The sequence below is a fragment of the Tupaia chinensis genome, unplaced genomic scaffold (genome assembly GCF_000334495.1).
Source record: "Tupaia chinensis unplaced genomic scaffold, TupChi_1.0 Scaffold000612_1, whole genome shotgun sequence".
Classification (NCBI taxonomy): domain Eukaryota; kingdom Metazoa; phylum Chordata; class Mammalia; order Scandentia; family Tupaiidae; genus Tupaia; species Tupaia belangeri.
This window is the reverse complement of record NW_006160131.1, coordinates 4,433,589-4,450,995: the sequence shown is the minus strand read 5'-3', so window position 1 is coordinate 4,450,995 and position 17,407 is coordinate 4,433,589. Positions and strand designations below refer to the sequence as shown.

The 17,407-nt window shown below is 58.5% G+C and overlaps 1 protein-coding gene across 2 annotated transcripts in view; it reads left to right on the top strand.

Moving 5' to 3' along the window:
• The first annotated feature begins 6 nt into the window (after positions 1-6).
• Positions 7-17,407, top strand: part of ERGIC1 (endoplasmic reticulum-golgi intermediate compartment 1) — a 102,355-nt gene continuing 84,954 nt past the window's right edge. The window contains exon 1 of one of the 2 annotated variants that reach the window (XM_006158906.2): positions 7-31. In XM_006158906.2, the coding sequence (XP_006158968.1) occupies positions 12-31 (20 nt within the window). In that variant the 5' untranslated portion in view covers positions 7-11. Of the gene's footprint in view, positions 32-16,098; positions 16,131-17,407 lie in introns of those variants that run through there. The other variant, XM_014591742.1, reaches the window with a different exon arrangement.

The following is a 17,407-nucleotide window of genomic DNA, read 5'->3' as shown; positions in this document are numbered from 1 at the left end:
GCGGCGGCACGATGCCCTTTGACTTCAGGAGGTGAGTGTGGCGACCCCGGGCACCCGGGAGCCCCCTCCCTGGGCACAGGGGACACCTCGGCACGCAAAAGCGGATCCCCGCCCGTGCATGCCTCGGCAGGCCCTTGGGGACCCCGGGCGGGCCCCCTCCGCACACAAAGCCAGCCAGAGCCTCAGGGGCTCCCCTCGTGCACGGGGAGAAAGACCCACCCACCTTCCCTCCGCGGAGCCCCCACCCAGCCTGCCCAGACACCTTGCAATCCCCAGCCCCCACACCGGGAGTAGGTCCCTCCCGCCCACACCAGGTGGAACAGACCTGCACCCCGGGCCTTCCTCTCCTGCCTCCCTTAGTGGGATCCCCTCGGATGACACATGGGGCCCGGGCATCTGAACCCCCAGGGACCGGCAGAGGTCTGCAGCCCCATCCAGCCCTGCCAGCTGGAGTGCTTGCCCGTGCCCGGGATCCCGCAGGCTGGGAGGCTGCCTGTGCCCTGCGTTTGCGGGCACCATGGGATGGGGAGGAAGCTGGGGAGCCTTGGGCAGGACTCTGCAACCGGGCTGGCAGGGTCTGGCCTTGGCTTTGTGCAGCCACCACAATGGGGCCTTTGTGGGGGCCTGGGGCCTCATGGTCAGGTGGTGTGGTGTTGAGCCAGGCCTCATGGAAGCCTGTCCCGGAAGGGGTCTCCCAGTGGTGCCCCTGAGGGTGGAGAGCCAGGGGCTGCTGGCCTGGGGCAGCAGCACTGCCCTGTGCCTGGGAACGTGGCTGTGGCTGGGGCGGAGCTGGGTCAGAACCCTGGCTCTGCCCTGGCGGCTGGATGGCTCAGTACCTTCCAGAAGTGAGGGCAAAGGCTCTGGGTGCAGCCCGCCCTTCGCCGCTCAGCAGATGTCCGAAACGCTCGGTGTCTCGGTTTCACCAGCTGCGAATCCAGGCTGAAGTAAGGTCCCTGCCCGTGAGGGTGAGGCCACCACACCGACAGCCGGCCTGACAGCTCTGGCATGGTGGGTGCTCGGAAGGTGGTGGTATGGCAGGGGCTTCTGCATGGCGGTCTCCTCATCCATGGAAGGAGTTCTGCTGCCTCACAGGAGGGCTGTCCCGTCCCCTTCTGGGTGTCAGTTGAAGCTAGGTCTTTAAAGCGACAGCCTACCAGAGAGAATAGCCCAGGGCCTGCCGGTGTAGGCCTAGAGAGGACTTGGGCTTTGGGCCTCTTGGCCAGCTGACATGGTCCTGCTCCTGCCTGTCCTGGGCACCGATGCCACCTAGCCAACGTTTGCCAGCTTCCCGCTTCTTCCAGGCAGCCCTGAGGCTGGCCCCAGGATCCCTGGGACACGCGCAGAGACCTGGGGCGGTTCTGAAGGAGGACAGTCCTTCCGACGGCGTCCGGGGTAGCCCTGGTACCAGCGGGTGATGTCCAGATGCAAGCCATGCTCGGCACATCGGTCCCCGCATCATAGAGCCTGCCCTGCCCAAGGCTGACGGGGAAGAGGCCTGTCCCCTGCCCTGTCCCGTGGGACGGTGATCTTTGGGAAATCGCTCCGCTCGGTCCTTTGCTCCTTTAACTCCACACCTCGCCTCTGCACCTTACGGAGGAGTGCGGCTCTTGCCCGAGTCCTCCCGGGCACTAGCTGGGCACACACAGCTCCCAGCCCTTTTGGGGGAAGTCTGGGGGCAGAAGAAGAGGGAGCAGCTCCAGATGTTGGCCTCGGGGGGTGCCTGTCAGCAGAGCTCAAGTCCAACTGTCCTGGGCTCCCTGTGCATGCTCTGGTCCGGCCTGACCAGGCACCAGTAGGCCTCGGCTTAACAAAGGGTCTTAACAAAGTCCTCGAGGGCTGAGGCTCACCGCAGATGGCGAGAGTGGACCCACACTGCACGCCTTGAGGACCACTCCTTCCGTAAGACCTGTCAGCCGCAGGCCCTGGGACCCGGTCCCTAAGGCGGTGCTGCCATCCCGGTGCACCGCCCAGCTCTTCCCGTCCTTCACCCAGCACTTCCCGAGTGTCTCCTCCGCGCTCAGCCCTCTACCGTGTGGTCTGCGCAGCATCGGGGTGGCACATGGCCCAGCCCTCTCAGCGCCCTAGAGGAGAACGCAGGAGGGTGTGATGGGCCCCAGGGTGGGGGTGCACATGACTGGCGCACAGGGAGCATCCACTTCTGTCCAGACCCTTCAGGGGCAGACTTCACCTCCTCCCCCGTCCCCTTGGCAGGAGTTTGGATCTTCGTTTTAAATCAGAGAGGGAGACTCCGCTGAGTGGAAGCTGCTCTGGGCGGCCAGTACATGTGTTAGTAGAGCTGGGATTTGAACTTGGGGCTGTTAGCTCCGGAGCCTGAGCGCTGGGAGAACAGGGAGGGCTCGGCCTGTGGGGTCTTCTCAGTAGGTGGGAGAGGAGGGAGTCCTGGTGTGGTTAGACCCCTCCCCCGCTAGACAGGGCAGGAACAGCTTCCTGTATGCCCTGCTCCCCTCTCAGTCTGAATGGGAAATAGCCTCTGCTTTCTGTCCCCGCTCCTAGCTCTCTTCCCGCCTGTAGGACTTTGGCATCTTGCTTAGCTCTGGTGTGCTTTCCTGTCTGTTACGAGAGAGTGACAACGAGGCCCCTGAGATGAGCGGCGTGTGCGCCTCAGGCGTGGAGTCGGCGCCCAGCAAGTTTGGTATTTGTGCGTTGGCATTTGCACACCTGTCGTCCCCTCCCCCTGTAGCCCCGTAATTACTGTGCTCATCCTCTTCCTCCCTGCCATTAGGACGGGCTCCCCAGGGCAAGGAGTTCTGGCTGGTTTACTCACAGCCGTGTCTCCGGCACCTGCAGTGGTGCCCCTTGGGGCCGCCCCCAGGAGTCTGTCTGAGCTGAGTGGGTGTGGTTCGGTACATGGGCAGATATCCAGCTCTCGGCGGGAATCTGGCCCCGTCCTTGACTTCACTCCCTCTAAATTGCACTTGGGGTTGGGGAAGGAAGCAGAACGCAGAGGAGGGATCCTGGGCCCTTCCAGGATTCCTGTGTTTGCTTTGCTCCTGTTCCAGTGTTTCTCAGCAGCTGGGTGTTGCAGCGTGGACCCGGCCTCGGGGCCAGATCCGTGGGTGTTGTACCCAGTTCCGGCTGGCCTGGGGCCAACTGCACCTGCTGGCTGCTGCTCAGAAGGCGGCCCCGGCCTGGGGGTGTGTGTGGGGGGAGATAACAGCAGGGCAGTTTCTGCACCCCAGGCCTCCTTTCAGGAGGTGCATGTGGCTGGCTCCCCCACCGTGGCAGCCCCCAAGTGGCAGCCCCTGGGCAGAGGTGGTGCTCCCCTGCCACTGACCAGCTGTGCCCGGGACAGTTGACTTACCACTTGGAGCCTCAGTTTCTTCATTTCAAGGACGGGATGGGAACACTGCCTGGTAGAGTGGGTGTGGGCGGGTGAGAGGGCCCTGCAGTGTAAGGCCAGGCACACACTTCGTGGGGTCCAGTGCAAAAGGAAAGTGTGGAGCCCTTAATGAAAAGGTGTTAAGAATTCCAGGGCCCAGCCCCGTGGCACCGCCAGCAGACTCTGAACTGGTGGTACTGGGAGCCACATAGCCAACCCGGGTTTGGATCCCAGCGCGGTCAGCCTGAAACGGGCTGGATGTGCACACCCAGGATCCTGACATGCTCGAACTGGGGAAATGGGGCCTTGGCACAGCTATACCCGCTGAGGGGGTTGCTCCGTCTCTCTTGTGCATGCACCTGCTCTGCACCATGAATGTGGTCGTTAAAAGAAAATCGTTTCAGTGACAGCCGAGCGTCTAGACACGGATGGATGGCTCTGAGCATATGGCTTTCTGACCTCACAGTCGTGGCCATGATCTTGACCCTGCTGCAGAGCGTTGGCCTCCATAGTCCCTCATGCTGGCCTCCTCCGGAACCCTGAGCGAGCTCCCCAGAGTTGACGTGGGTTTGTCACAGCCTGGTTTCAGCCTTCAAATGCGTCTGGTTGCACTGAGGATTAAGCCTGAATTCCTTCACACTCCATGCAGCCTTGCCAGAGGGGGCCCCAACTCCCTGTAGCCCTCGCACTCCCTCCACCAGTTTAAGCCCCAGCCCCTAGAGAAGACTCTGAGCTCACAGTTCGCCCTCAGCAGGGAGTAATGGGAGTGCCTGTGCGAGGGGGCTGTTCCAAGTGTGTGGGAGAGCCAGCCAGTGGGGTCAAGGCGGCTGGATCCCACATGGCTGACTGCGCAGTTCAAGTCCTGAACCTGATGGTTTGAGGAGCACCCCTAGGGCATGTGTGCCCAAAATCCCTAGGGGAGGCGGAGGAGAAGGGATTGCAGTGTAGCCATTCCCCTGGAAGGTGCTTTCTCACTTTCCCTCCCTTCCACCAGGAAGTTATAGAATTAATGTCAAAGTTTGTTTTAGTGCAAACAATTTTTGAAATCTGCAATGTTTTTTCGTAATATGAGTTTCCCATACACTTTCTGAAGACCCTTTAAATATATACTCTACCTTGTTCCAGAAGGAACAGGAGGATGCTGACAAGAACACACATTTTATATACTTTTAAAAATATAAACAGGGCTGGCCCCCATAGCACAGTGGTTAAACACTGTGCATTAGGAACCAGATCCCGTATGGCTGATCAGGGTTCAAATCCCAGTCCCAGTGACTTAAACCTGCTGAGCATGTATGGACGCCCCAAATCCTGAGGGAGGGAGAGATGGGGAAGAAGGATTGTAGGAAGGATTGTAGCATGACCACACCCCACGGGGGAGTGCTTTCCCCACCACCCCCTTTTCTAGCAAGCGCACACACCCTCTGATAACACTGGGTGTATAAATAACTTAAAAATCACGGTGGATGGGGACCAGCAGTTGGTGTAATGGCTCTGTCGCTGGACTCCCATGTAGTCAACTGTGTTCGAGTTTGGGACCCGGTGGCTTAAACTCACACCAGCTATGTGTGCGTGCGTGCCCAAGATCCCGAGAGGAGAATGGAGGAGAAGGGATTGCGGCATGGCCATCCCCCCGGGGGGTGACTCCTCGCTTTCTATCTCTCTGTCTCTCTCTTTCTGGCGAGCGCATGTGCCCTCCCAAAATAAAATCATGTTGGAGAGGAAGTAAATTAGACCAGGGGAAGTTACGTGGAAAAGGCGACACTGTGTGCGCTGTGTGCGAGCACTGACTAGTGCCTGGACAGCCCATGAGGCGGGGCAGCTGGTCCCACTTTACAGAGGAGCCGGGGCAGGGAGCGGCGTGAAGGAGCGCCCTCAGGAGGAGGTGCCGGTGCTGGAACCTGGCGTTCTACTCCAGAGCGCCACTGTCCCGCAGGGCCTCCGCTCAGTTCGGAGAACTCAACGTTTCTGATTGGACTCGTTGGCTTTCTCTTCGCTGATCCTTACCCAGCAGTGCTCATTAAGAAGCTTAAAGCCAGGGCCAACGGGTGGCATGTTGGTTAAGGCGCCGCGTCCCACATGGCCAACCGTGGTTCAAGTTCTGGACTTGGCGGCTTGAAACTTGCACTGGGTGCACATGTGTGTGCGTGCATACCCAAAACTCCAAGGAGAGAATAGAGGAGAAGGGTTTGCGACGTGGCCATCTCCCCTGGGGGGTGATTTCTCTTCTGCCTCTGTCTCTCTCAGGCAAGTACACGTGGCCTGTGGCACAAACCTTTAAAAAAAAAAAGCTTAAAGCTCTCGGCATTTTTTGATTTTGACTACCCTCATCTGGCACTTGACTCTGAAATGGTCTTTAACTAAGGGTCCTACAGAGCACCCTGCCCCAGAGGGGCCGGATTTCCCACGCTGGTCATTGGAGGCTTCGACTTGGAGCTCTGCCTACCTGCTCACGCGGGCCCGCACGGCGTGGAAGATGGCTCCTCCTGGGAGCCTGGGTTCCTGCTGCCGTGGTAACTGGGACAGGGCTCTGCCAGCTGTGGCCTTGGTAACAAGTTCCATTCGCCATCTGGGAATCCTCTCATGTCTTATTTTGGAGTCTCCATTGGCGGTTTTCCGCCGACACAGAAGAGGTGGGCAGGCTTGTGCGGAGGGCATTTGGGGTGAGGCCACTCGGCACCTCTGTGTCCGTGAGCCCTGGCCCTGTGCGTTGGAATCCCTTGAGGAATTAAAACATCTCTGACTTGGGGCTGCGTCTCAGACCCAGGCATCAGAGTCGGGAGTGGCCCGGGCAGCAGCACTCACATCACCCCCTTCACGCCAGGAGTGAAGCCTTCGCTGTGCACCGGGACCACCGAGAGTGGGCTGGCTGAGGTCCCCGGGAGGCCGGGTAGTAGCCTGGGACCCTGACGTGAGCCGGACAGTCAGCTCTGGGCCCACCTGTCCCCGCATGACCTTGAGCAGGTCTGTTCCTCACCAGGGAAGTGCTCTGTGAGGGGCTGACTTCCCCCTCGCTCCTGTCCTCCGTGAGGGCCCAGACCAGCGGTGGGGTGTCAGGCCAGCTACTCGCACTGCAGGACTCTCCATGCTCACCCTGAGTCTGAAGCTGAGGTTTAGCAAGATCCCAGGTGGCAAGTGTGCAGCCCGCCGAGGGTGGTGACTCGACCAGCACCCTAGTCTGTGTTCCCTGTTCTCTGTGCGAACTGCACCTTGCGGGTTCCGGGAGTCCCACACTGAAGGCGCCGCAGTCACTTGGTTCAGCTGGTTTTTGCTGAGAAAGTAGAGGCTAAAACACCCTGTTGTTTACGGAGTCTGGTACCATTTCTCAAACAGGGACTGGACCCATCCTCTAAGGAAGTGGTAATTAGCCTAATTGTCTGTCGTTAACTTTACCATTTGGGTCTATTAACTTAATTACACTGGCTATATTTGCAGACAAAGTACTGGTAGGAAACCCTCCAACACTCTGGTGGATTTGCTTTTACAAATCCTGATCTGTGGGAGAGTCAGGAGGCGCTTGGGGTTCCCTCTGCTCTTGAGAGTCGGAAATACCTAGGGCGCTCTACGATAGGCCTCCCTTCTGCATGGGCATTGTTACCCCTACATTATGTTCAGGGAAGTCAGCCTCAGAAATGCAGGGTCACACAGCTACTGCGTGTGGGAGCTCCTGGGGACCCGGCACATCGGAGGGTGCCCAGAACCTGCCCAGAAGCTGCCTAGCGCAGCTGGACAGGGCACAAGACCCAATTCGAAATGAATGAACTGTTCTGTCTGTGCAGAGGTGAAGGAGACCCTCACAGTGACTGAGCAGTCATGAAATGTGGGCTCCTGGAGCCGCCAGTCCTGCCATGGGATGAACTTTCCTTCCTCCAGTGCTGGCTGGGGTCCCGAACCTCTTTAGGAAAGAGGAAGCGCCACCAATCCTATTAGTGATGCCTGGTGGCTCTTCAGCTCAGTGTGCTGGCCCCCGCGCAGGGCGCATCACTGGACTTATAGCACGCGGGCTTTATGCGATGGGTACTTTTAGTGGGTCATTTATTTTCTTTGTTTTATTTTTTAAAAAATTTTTACCATACAATCAACTTTTTGGTGTGCTCTTTTTCTTAAAAGAATTACTTAATTTTATTATTATTATTATTATTATTTTAATTTGACCAGAGAATGACAGAGAGAGAGTGAAGTGAGAAAGCAAACTGCCAGGTCCAGGACTCAAACCGTGGTCAGCCATTTGGGAGTCCAGTGCCCTAACCACCATGCCAGCTCCTTTGCTGTGCTCTTTTATGAGATTTAAAATCTGCTTATTGCGGGGCTGGCAGGTGGCATGGTAGTTGGGAGTGCTGGACTCCCACATGGCCGACTGCGGTTTGACTCCTGGACCTGGCGACTTGCTTTCTCACTTTCTCTCTCTCACTCTCACTCTTGTGCTGTCCCTCTCTGGTCAAATTAACATTAATCAATTAATTAATTTAATTAAATAATTCTTTTTAAAAATCTGCTTATGGTGTAACCACCACCACTCTCAGGATGTGGTATGACTTCATCATCCCCAAAAACTCTCATGCTACGTGTTTTTTTTTTTTAACAGAGGTTTTTTCTATAGAGCACATGCACTCACCAGAGAGACAGAGAGGCAGAAAGTGAGAAATCACCCCCCCCCCGGGGGATGGCCACGTCGCAGTCCCTCCTCAGGATTTTGGGCATGCATGTATACCCGCCCAGCTTAAGTTTTAAGCTGCCAGGTCTGGGACTCGAACCCTGGTCGACTATGTGGGAGTCCAGTGACGTAGCCATTACACCATTTGCTGGTCCCAAATTATTTGATTTATGTATTTATTTTAAGACCGTCTGTCCATGGCATGATCATCCTGCCATGGCTTCCCGGTAGGGACAGGCTCACACCTACCACCATGCTGGCTCTTTCTTAGAGAGGGTCTTGCTGTGTCGCCAGACAACCTCAGGTCTGTGACCCTCCTGCCTCAGCTTCCCCAAGTCCCCAGGACCCACACTCCATGCCTGGCCTTTGAGTTTGACAGGAACCTGAACCCTGGCCTCCATGTGGTCCCAGCTGTGGATGGTGGTGTCATAGCAGTGGGTCCTTTGGAGTCCCCTGGAGAAGTTCCCCCGTGGCTGGGCCTCTCACATGCACGGTGTAGTCACACTTCAGTGTTGTTCACAGTTGCTAGAGGGTGTGCACACCCGGCAGAGACAGAACTGGAGAGAGAGAGAGACAGAAAGAGAGACAGGGAGAAGGCACCCCTGATTGGCGCGTGGTCATGTCACAGTCCCTTCTGCATTTCTCTGCTGTGTCAGGACCTTGGACATGCATGCACACGCACTAGCGTGATTTTCAAGCCACCGGGGCTGGGATTCGAACCACGGCTGGCCTTGTGGGATCAGCTCCCTTAATATGGCACACCTCGGGGTGGCAGTCCCCAGATGACATGCTAGCAGAGGCCGCATGGCATCATGGCCGAGTAGGGCTCTGCACAGCTGTCGTCAGGTTCGAGCCTCAGCTTCACTCCTTCCCCGGTGCTGGACTTTGGGGGATGAGCTGTGCCCCAGGGCCTTGGTTGCCTCGTTGAACAAGAAACTAAAAATGAGTGCCGCCTCGTGTTCAGGACTGTCACGAGGACCAACTGAGTTTGCCTCTGCAATGCCCTTGGGACCACCTGGCATCTGTCAGGTGCACAGCTAACAGCTACCAAAAAAGCACCAGGACAGCGGCAGTCATAGGTATGTGGGCGTGCAGGAGGCTGGTCTAGAGAGGCCTCCCTGTTTGCTGCACCCAGCTAACCCCCGTAAACAGCCGGAAACTCTCGAATTTTCTTGTCTGTTTGTTTTGCTGTTAGGTACGTGTGCTTGCCAGAGAGAGAAAAAGTGAGAAATCACCCCCAGTGGCAGCGGCCACATGGCAATCCCTTCTCCATTCTCCTCCTGGGATCTCAGGCATGCACCACACATGGCGCCCGGTGTATTTTCCAAGCCACTAAGTTCAGGACTCGAATCACGTACTTGGTAACGTGGGATCCAGCCACCTTAACCACCACACCACCTGGCTGGCCAGAAGCTCTCAGTTTTAACACAGCGAGTTTAGTTTTGGCTCACGTCAAGCCCCCACAGAAGGCCGATCTCCGCTCCCCGGAGTCTTCAGTTCCTTTCGCCTCACGGCTCCGCCCTCTCCGAGGGTGTCTGTCGGGCCCTCTCCTTGGTCCGGTGGGCTAGGACATGACCCACCGCTCCTGTTCACGTTCCCTTGGCGGGAACTCAGGGACCTGACCACACCCAGCGGCAGGAGAGACCAGGAACGCGGCCTGGCGGTGCGCTCGGGGACCGAGCACTCGTGGGCACAGAACCCCTGCGCCACGGTAACCTGGCTCGGTGTTTTTCAACCTTTCACCATTCTGGAATCGTCTTCATGCTTGTCAACATAGTGTTACTTACATTTTTAACTTGCTCAGGGATGAAAGGTGACTTTCATAACATATTTGAAGGTGGAAACAGAATATCGCCTGCCTTAAATTGATACAAATAATTGCGATTCGGTTACATCCTAGCTAGCTAGTTCTGCTTGACCTGTTGAGAAGGTATTAGCAAGCGCTGCAGAGAGATGAGGACAAGGGTGGGGTAATTCCACCCGAGACATTCTCGTTGGTGTCCTCAGAATCCTCGAGGGAGAGCTGAACAGGGAACAACCTCGCTGTGAGGACTGCTAGCGTTTAGCTGCCAGGTCCCTGTATTGCCTGAGGCCACTTCAGACCCCACCAATGACATGGGTGCCCCACTCCTTCTCTGGGAAAAGCTAGTTTAGGGTGCAAGTGGCAGAGAACCCTAAAACTTGCTGTAGGGAGGCGGGGGAGATGGCCTTTCACAGGTCCCTCAGCATGGACAGGCCTTTAGGTTTGGGAATTGTAGCCCCTGGATCTGTGAGGGAGAGGGTAATGGTGTCCCTTTACCAGCTGAGAATCTGAGGCCAGGGCAGGGTCCGACCCCTCAGGGCGCACATCATCCGTCTGTCTGCCCTGCTGGAGGCCGAGCGCTTGGAGCTGGGGTGTGTCTGCTCACTTCTCCTTGGTCCTAGGGCCCCGCCCACACACAGGAAATGGTCCCCGAATTGAGGAGGAGGGAGGCAGGAGGGAGGCGCCAGTGAGGCAGGATCCGAACCCAGGACTGGAGGATGGCGGGATCCGCTGGCCTGGGGTTGGTGCTTTGTGGCCGTGTCTCCGTGGGAGCGTGTCTGGTTGTCTCCCAAGGGCAAACACATCTGCAAGGATTTCTGCGCACTGTCCGGAGGCACTGGGGGGTCGGCTGTGACTTGTTCCTGCCCTGATGGGAGGCCAGCAGGCACGCCATGCCTCCACCCCAGCCCTGCTGGCTCCCCTTGTTTGAAGCGTCTGCGTGCCCCCAGAATGTAAGAGAAGCCAGGAGGGAGAGGGCCCTGGCATTCCACCCTCACCCTGGCCGGAGTCACACAGGTGGGACAGGACTCGAGCCGAGCCCTCCCTTCACCTGGCCCTGCAAGCCCCATGGCCGGCCTTAGCCAAGCAGCCATGCTCCCTAGAAACCGCCAGGCCTTCCGCGCCACCTGGGCCCATGCTGCCCAGAGTCTGGCCAGTCTGGCCCGAGAATCTGCATTTACACACGCGTCCTCGGCAGTCTGCAGGCTTGGGCACGCGGGGCCGGCAAGGATGAGGCTGCCCCGTTATGACTCAGGCGTAACTTGGACTGGGTGCCACAGACCTAGATTAACTTTGTCACAGCCACCGCAGAGCCACCGATGGGGTTAGCCTGAAAGCCCTAAGCTGTGTGCGGGCTGGGGTGCTTGCTCTCTCTGCAGGCGAGTGACAGGCTGGGGATTCTGCGCAGGAGGGCCCGGGGACACAGCCTCGTGGAATTAGAATGCCGTATGTTCCTAGCTGAGTGTCAGGCCTCGGTTTCCTCCGAGTGACGAGGCTGTGCTTCGGACTCCTCTCTCCTGGGTGCACAGCCCATGGCCTGACTATGCTCCGCCCTCAGATGCTTCTGGAAGGAGAGCAGGAAAGGAGCTGCAGGTGCTAGACGGCGCGGGGGACGGGTGTCTTGTGGTGACAGAAGTGAGGTCATTTGCTGAGCATCTCCTGAGTGTCAGGAGCGGTGCTACATGCCCTCGGCACGTCACCTTGTCGGTGTCACCAACAAACCTGCAAAGCAGAGGCTTTTCTTCCCCATCCTACAAGTGAGAGAACTTGCCCTGGTGTTGCGTTCGGGTTCACTGAGTCATCAATTTGGAGGCGGAAGGGCCTCAAGATGGCCGAGCCAACACCTGTGTTTTAGAGTTGGAGGAACCAAGGCTCGGGCAGCTGAAGGACGCTGCCCAGTGTCCCCAGCGAGCCAGGTGGCCAGAGCTGGTTCCGGCTTACAGGCGGGCCAGCCCGACTCTCCCCGACCTGGTTCCAGTTGACCAAGCTGCAAAAGTGGGTCACTCTCAAAGCCAGGTAGTTCGTCAGAGCTGAGTGAACCGTGAGTCAAAGGAGAGCAGAGGAGGGCTCGCCTCCCACCTCCGGGCCCCCCCCCCCCCTCCGCCCCGCCCCACCCCACCCCGCGCTGCCTGAGTCGGCTTCACCCAGCGGCCACACGGGCATGCCTCCCCTCACGGGCTCCACCTGCCCCACACTCGCCAGAGAGACGCATCAGCCCCCAAGCACCTGGCCCGTTCCAGAGCCACTGGTCCTGCTGCCAGGCAGGGCTGGGAGGCCGGGCCGAGGTCAGGTGTGTGTGGCGAAGCCTGAGGGCTTGGGGTTGGGCAGCCCTGAGTCCCAATCTGGCACTCCCACCCACTTGCCGTGTGCCCCGGGCACCTTGCCGCACCTCTCTGAGCCTGTTTTCTGGCCTGCAAATGGGGATGCACACCCTGACCCCACGAGGCAGCGGTGTAAGAGCCTAGTAAGAGCCTCGCGCAGCCCGCCCTCGGTGGGTCCGGCTCAGTGTCAAGGCCCTCTCCTGGGCTCGTCTGAAACGCAAAGGGCTGGGATTTTGCTCGCAGATGCGACCACTTGGCCGTCACACTTAAAAAGGACGCGAATGAAACGCCAGCATTTTAAAATCAGGTGCCACATAAAAGCTGGCATTCCAACACTGCTGGGAAAACGTGGCCCCCGCCATGTGGCGGGCGGCCTGCTGCCCCCAGGTATGCCCTCCTCCCTCGTTCGAGCCTGCACCCCGGTTCTTCATGGGCCAGCCTATTGGAACCGGAGAGTTTGAGAGGAAACCATCCTGGGGGAGAAGTTGGTCTGGGCCGAGCCCTGGAACCCTGAAAGTGGGGACACGCGAGGGCTGGACCTGGGGCCCAGGGTATAGACGGGAGGTGGGCACGGCCATGGAGGGGCTCCCGGTGCCTCCAGGACCTTTCTGAAAACGTAAGGACAGTCTTGCCCTAAAACCGCGTTGTTTCAGCCTGGTAGAGACGTGGTCCTAGGAGCCCAGGTCTCTGAGACGGACTCCCCGGAGCTCCGTGACCTTGAGCAACTTACTAAACTCCTCTGTGCCCACTTTGGTCATTTGCAAAGCGAGAGCAATGGCTCGTTAATGCGTAAGTGTCCCATAAATGTGAGTGGTTACGACGACTCCATCCCAATGGAGACGCCCAAAACCCTCTCCAGGAAGCGGTCTGTACGTTCTTGGGAGCTCGGCCCATGTCCGGCACCCCGAGCAGAGACCGAGTGGGCTGCCCCTGCTGGAGGTGGCCCAGCCGGAGGGAAGCTGCCAGAGCGGTGTGCTGTCATCTGGTGGGGACAGTGCGACATTCTTGTGTGTCTACCTTGAGCCGTAGGCTTAAATAAACGCTCCATTAAGGCCGCCCCATGAACACGGGGTCGAGAGAGAGGCCAGAGGTGGCTTTCACTTCCCCAGACGCCGCGTGCCCTGTCCGCGTCCCCTCTGCTGGCCGGTCAACCTGCAGGACCTGGCTGTGCTGGCTGATGTCAGATTGTACGGGCCTCTTGGCCTCGGACCCAACCTACCACCTCAGGGTCTATTAATGGGCCGTCTCCACCAGGGACCCAGCACGATGGTCTCCATCTGAAAGGAGCCCAGAGGGGACCAGCAGATGGCGCGATGGTTACATCCCTGGACTCCCATGTAGCTGGCCCCAGTTTGAGTCTGGGACCTGGCGACTTAAAACTCACACCGGGCATGTGTGCGTGTGTGCCCAAGATCCCAAGAGGAGAATGGAGGAGAAGGGATTGCAGCATGGCCATGCCCCCGGGGGTGCTTTCTCACTTCCTGTCTCTGTGTCTCCAGCAAGTGCATGTGTTCTATAGCAACAATGTCTCCGAAGAGGAAAAAGAGAAAGGGAGGAGCCCGTAGACAGGCGCGTTGCTCCCAGGGCCCCTGCTGGGCTGCCAGCGCCATGAGAGACGAGGCTGGTGCTGCTCCCAGGGCCCCCGCCAGGAGAGCCGAGGCCGGTCTGCCTGTTCAGTGCTGGGCCCCGGGTCCCGGGTCCAGGCGAGGACTTGCAGGCTTACCTCGGGCTTTTTCACAGGTGCCCGCTGTGCGCGAGCAGGTCTGGGCTGAATCTGTTCTACTCTTGGCAGGCTCTGGTTTGCTGGCAACTTGGCGTGCCATCATCGGGATAGTGGTGGCACCCTCCTCCGCAGTGGGGAGAAATCCCCTGCCACAGCCCCCAAGCACACACAGGCGACTTGGTCCATGCGACCATGCTCCTGGCTGGTTGGCACAGGTATTTCTGGGTCCGACCTCCGTGCCAGCTCCCACCTGGGACTCCAGCTCTGGGCTCACGATATTATAGTTGTCAGTTTGCAATTTCTCCCGATTCCTTGCTCAGGGACAGCCTGCTGGTAATAGCCCAGAGGAGAAGGGGCACGCAGGTTTGGCCAAGGGGAAGGAGGCTGCTGTGTTTGTCCGTGTGTGTGCATACATGTACATGTGTGCGACACTAAGCGTGTTTGTGTCTCTGCTGCAGGTCCACAAGGAGACCATCCGTGCCCCAGCTGCTGTCACACTGAGACTCCCCAGCATGGGGACGTGGGAGGGTTTTGTATGCACCCTCTCTCTTGTTAGAGTTGGTTTAGTCAGTTTCCCTGTGTTGCTGTGGCCTGGGGTGGGGGGTGGGGGGGGCGTTGCTGCACAGGGGTTAGGACACGCCCGAGTGGGCCCCTGGCCCAGCAGACCCCATGGTTTGCAAGAGCCCCTGGCTGTGCACCTGCTTCAAGCAGAAGCAGCCAGAGGAGCCCAGGCCTCAGCCCCCCTGGGTGTGCACTTTGAAAGACCCTCCACCCTCCAGGGTTCCGGGTGGAGGTGGGTGCAGGAGCGGTCAGTCCTGCCCTGAGGCACCTTCCTCAGAGCGTGCCAGTAGCTGCATCTTGGGTTTTCCCAACACTCTCTAGCATTTTCTTCTCTCAATCCCCAGAGCCATCCTGCAGGGAAGGAGTGGCCCATTTCACAGATGGGGAACCACAGTGTGCCCAGTCGAGGATGACTTGCTGGTTCAGTGCAGAGTCTCACACCCCCCTGGAGACTGGGAGCATCAGGCCCTGTCTTCTGGCGCAGGGCTGTCAGGAACTCCCGAGATGTGCCCCGGAGCTCACTGCCCCCAGGCTTCCTTCAGTCTTCCAGCTGCGAGGTGGAGAGGCAGTGGGCGGAACTTAGGAGAACGTGTGCTGGTATTCCAGGTGACTTCCTACAAATGGAATTTAAGGAACAGGGAAGCTGTCTGTGTGTCCGGCCTGCAGCCCACCTGCTCACCCTTCAGTGGAAATCTCACAGACGCTGGTGGTTACCTGGCTCCTCCCTGTTTTATACAGGGAACTGCAGAGGGGCCCCTTGGCCATCGGAACTCACATGGGCCCTTATGCACCAAGACCTGGGGCTTCCGAGATGGACCTCTTTAAAGAGCTGCCTGAGTTGTTGTTGCGGTGGGTGGGAGCAGGCGTGAGCTGGGTGTCACAGGTCACTGCATGGCCCACCGCTCCCCACAAGCGGCATTTCCCAGAGCAGCAGGGCACCCTGCCTTTGTGGACAGTGACACTGGTTCCCAGGAGAACAGTGGGGCAAGAGAGGAAGCATGGCCACCTGCCTCCATGCCTGGCCTGGACTCCGAGGGCACAGCCCCTGGCGTGTCGCCACACCCCACACCTCTTCACTGGTGGCTTGGCTGGGCCAAAGAACACTGCTGATCTTAGTCCCAGCCAGCACCTCACGGCTCTCTTGCTCACTCTCACGTAACGGTCTCTGAGGAACACCTACTGTGTGCCACGTGTGGCACCGAGGCCGGGGGCCAGGCCGGCTGCGCAGATGTGCCCCCACCTCGTGGAGCTCACACTCCCACACGGACAATGGACGATTAAACAGCCGACAGTCTCTGAGCAGGGGTGTCCAGGACACTGGGGATCTGACCTGACTTCCTGCAGGATGTGAGGAGGGCCTCCCCACGACGCCCACCCCAAGACCTGAGCGGTGTGCAGAGCAGGTTCAGTGCTGGGGCGAGGGGTCCAGGTCCTTGGCGGCGAGGCGGAGTGAGCCTCCAGCCGCACTGGGTGACCTGGGCAGCGCAAGTGCTGGCGGGGAGGGCCTTGATGCTCGTGGCGCAGGAAGCCGGTTCTACACGCGGTGGGGCAGCCTGCCCGGGACGCACTGCCGAGGCCCGCCTGGGTGCAGCCCGGGGCCAGGTGGCAAGCGCCAGCCCTCGCTCTGCCTTGTCTCTTTGCCAGGAGTCCTCCTTGGTTCACATTTTCCGTGTGGACTTGGTGTTTTGAAAATGTTGGCCTCCCATTCATCAGATGTCACTTATTAAATTGTAAGTCACATCCCATTCAATTAGAAACAGACAATGGACGGGTGACTCAGTCGCGGCTTCTTGGCAGGAGGGACGTGTGTCTGACCGTGATCCCGTGTCCCCAGGGCTGACGGGTGTCATTCCCGGGGCAGGCCCTGGGGTAGCAGCCAGGGTGAACAGGCTGCAGCAGGCTGGCATGCAGACCAGGCCCTCTCTCATGACACGGGAGCCCTTTGGGAAGGTCAGGCCACCACACGGGCCCGGGTGGCAACCAGGCTGTGTGTGCAACCCGTGCTTGGCCCAGAAAAAAGTGACAGCAGAGCGTGAGCACACGGGGGGTGGAGGGGGCGAGGCTCGCTAGGGCGGTGAGTTGGAGTGGGATTGGGGAGGGGATGGGGTGACGTTCTAGCTGAGGGCTCAAGGCCTGGTGAGGAACTGAGGCAGGGTCAGTGGAAAAGGCAAGGGTGCCATGGGCAGGTGAGCTGGGTCTGCGTGCCGCATCAGGCAGTGGGGAGCCACAGCAGGTTCTTGAGCAAGGTGCTGCTTGAGAAGAAGACAGGAATCCAGGGAATGTAAAAGTTCCCTAGGGCCTGGGGGAAGCTGGCGGTGCAGGTTCATACGCGTCTGAGATGGCAGTGGGCCTCTTCTGCTCCTTATTCAGACCCTCTTGGAGACAGAAGACCAGCTCTGAAGGCCAACTTGGGACAGAATGTGAGCATTACCACCCCACCCACACACCTCGTTCCTATTTATTATTATTTTTAATTTATTTTTAGATTTTTATTTGTCTTTATTATTGTTTTAAAATTTGCTACAGGGTACATGCACTCACCAGAGAAAGATACAGGGAAAGTGAGGAAGCAAGCCGCCAGGTCCGGGACTCGAACTGCAGTTGGCCATGTAGGAGTCCAGCACCTTAACCACCACGCGACCTGCTGGCCCTGTGGTGTCCCAGTTATGAGGTGGGGAAATGGTACTCTGCCTCGGGGCTCGTGGAACAGAAGTACCTCGTGCCTGTCATATGCCTGAGTGCTGCGGACGTCCAGACACCTGGGGAATGGCGGCCCAGGTCAGGGCTCCTGAAAAGCCCACTGCAGGAAATTCAGTCAGGGAATTTTTGGAATAGCCGAGTTGGGGCCCAGGGTCCTACAAGACCTTAGGAACATGTTGGGGTAGGTTGAAGCTCGTCAGAATACCGAAAGGAGAATAGCCGGGGTGTCTCTCACTCTGCAGGTTAGGAGTGAGGGGAACTTCCCTGTTTTTTTTTTTTTTTTTTTTTTGGGGGTTTTTGTTTTGGG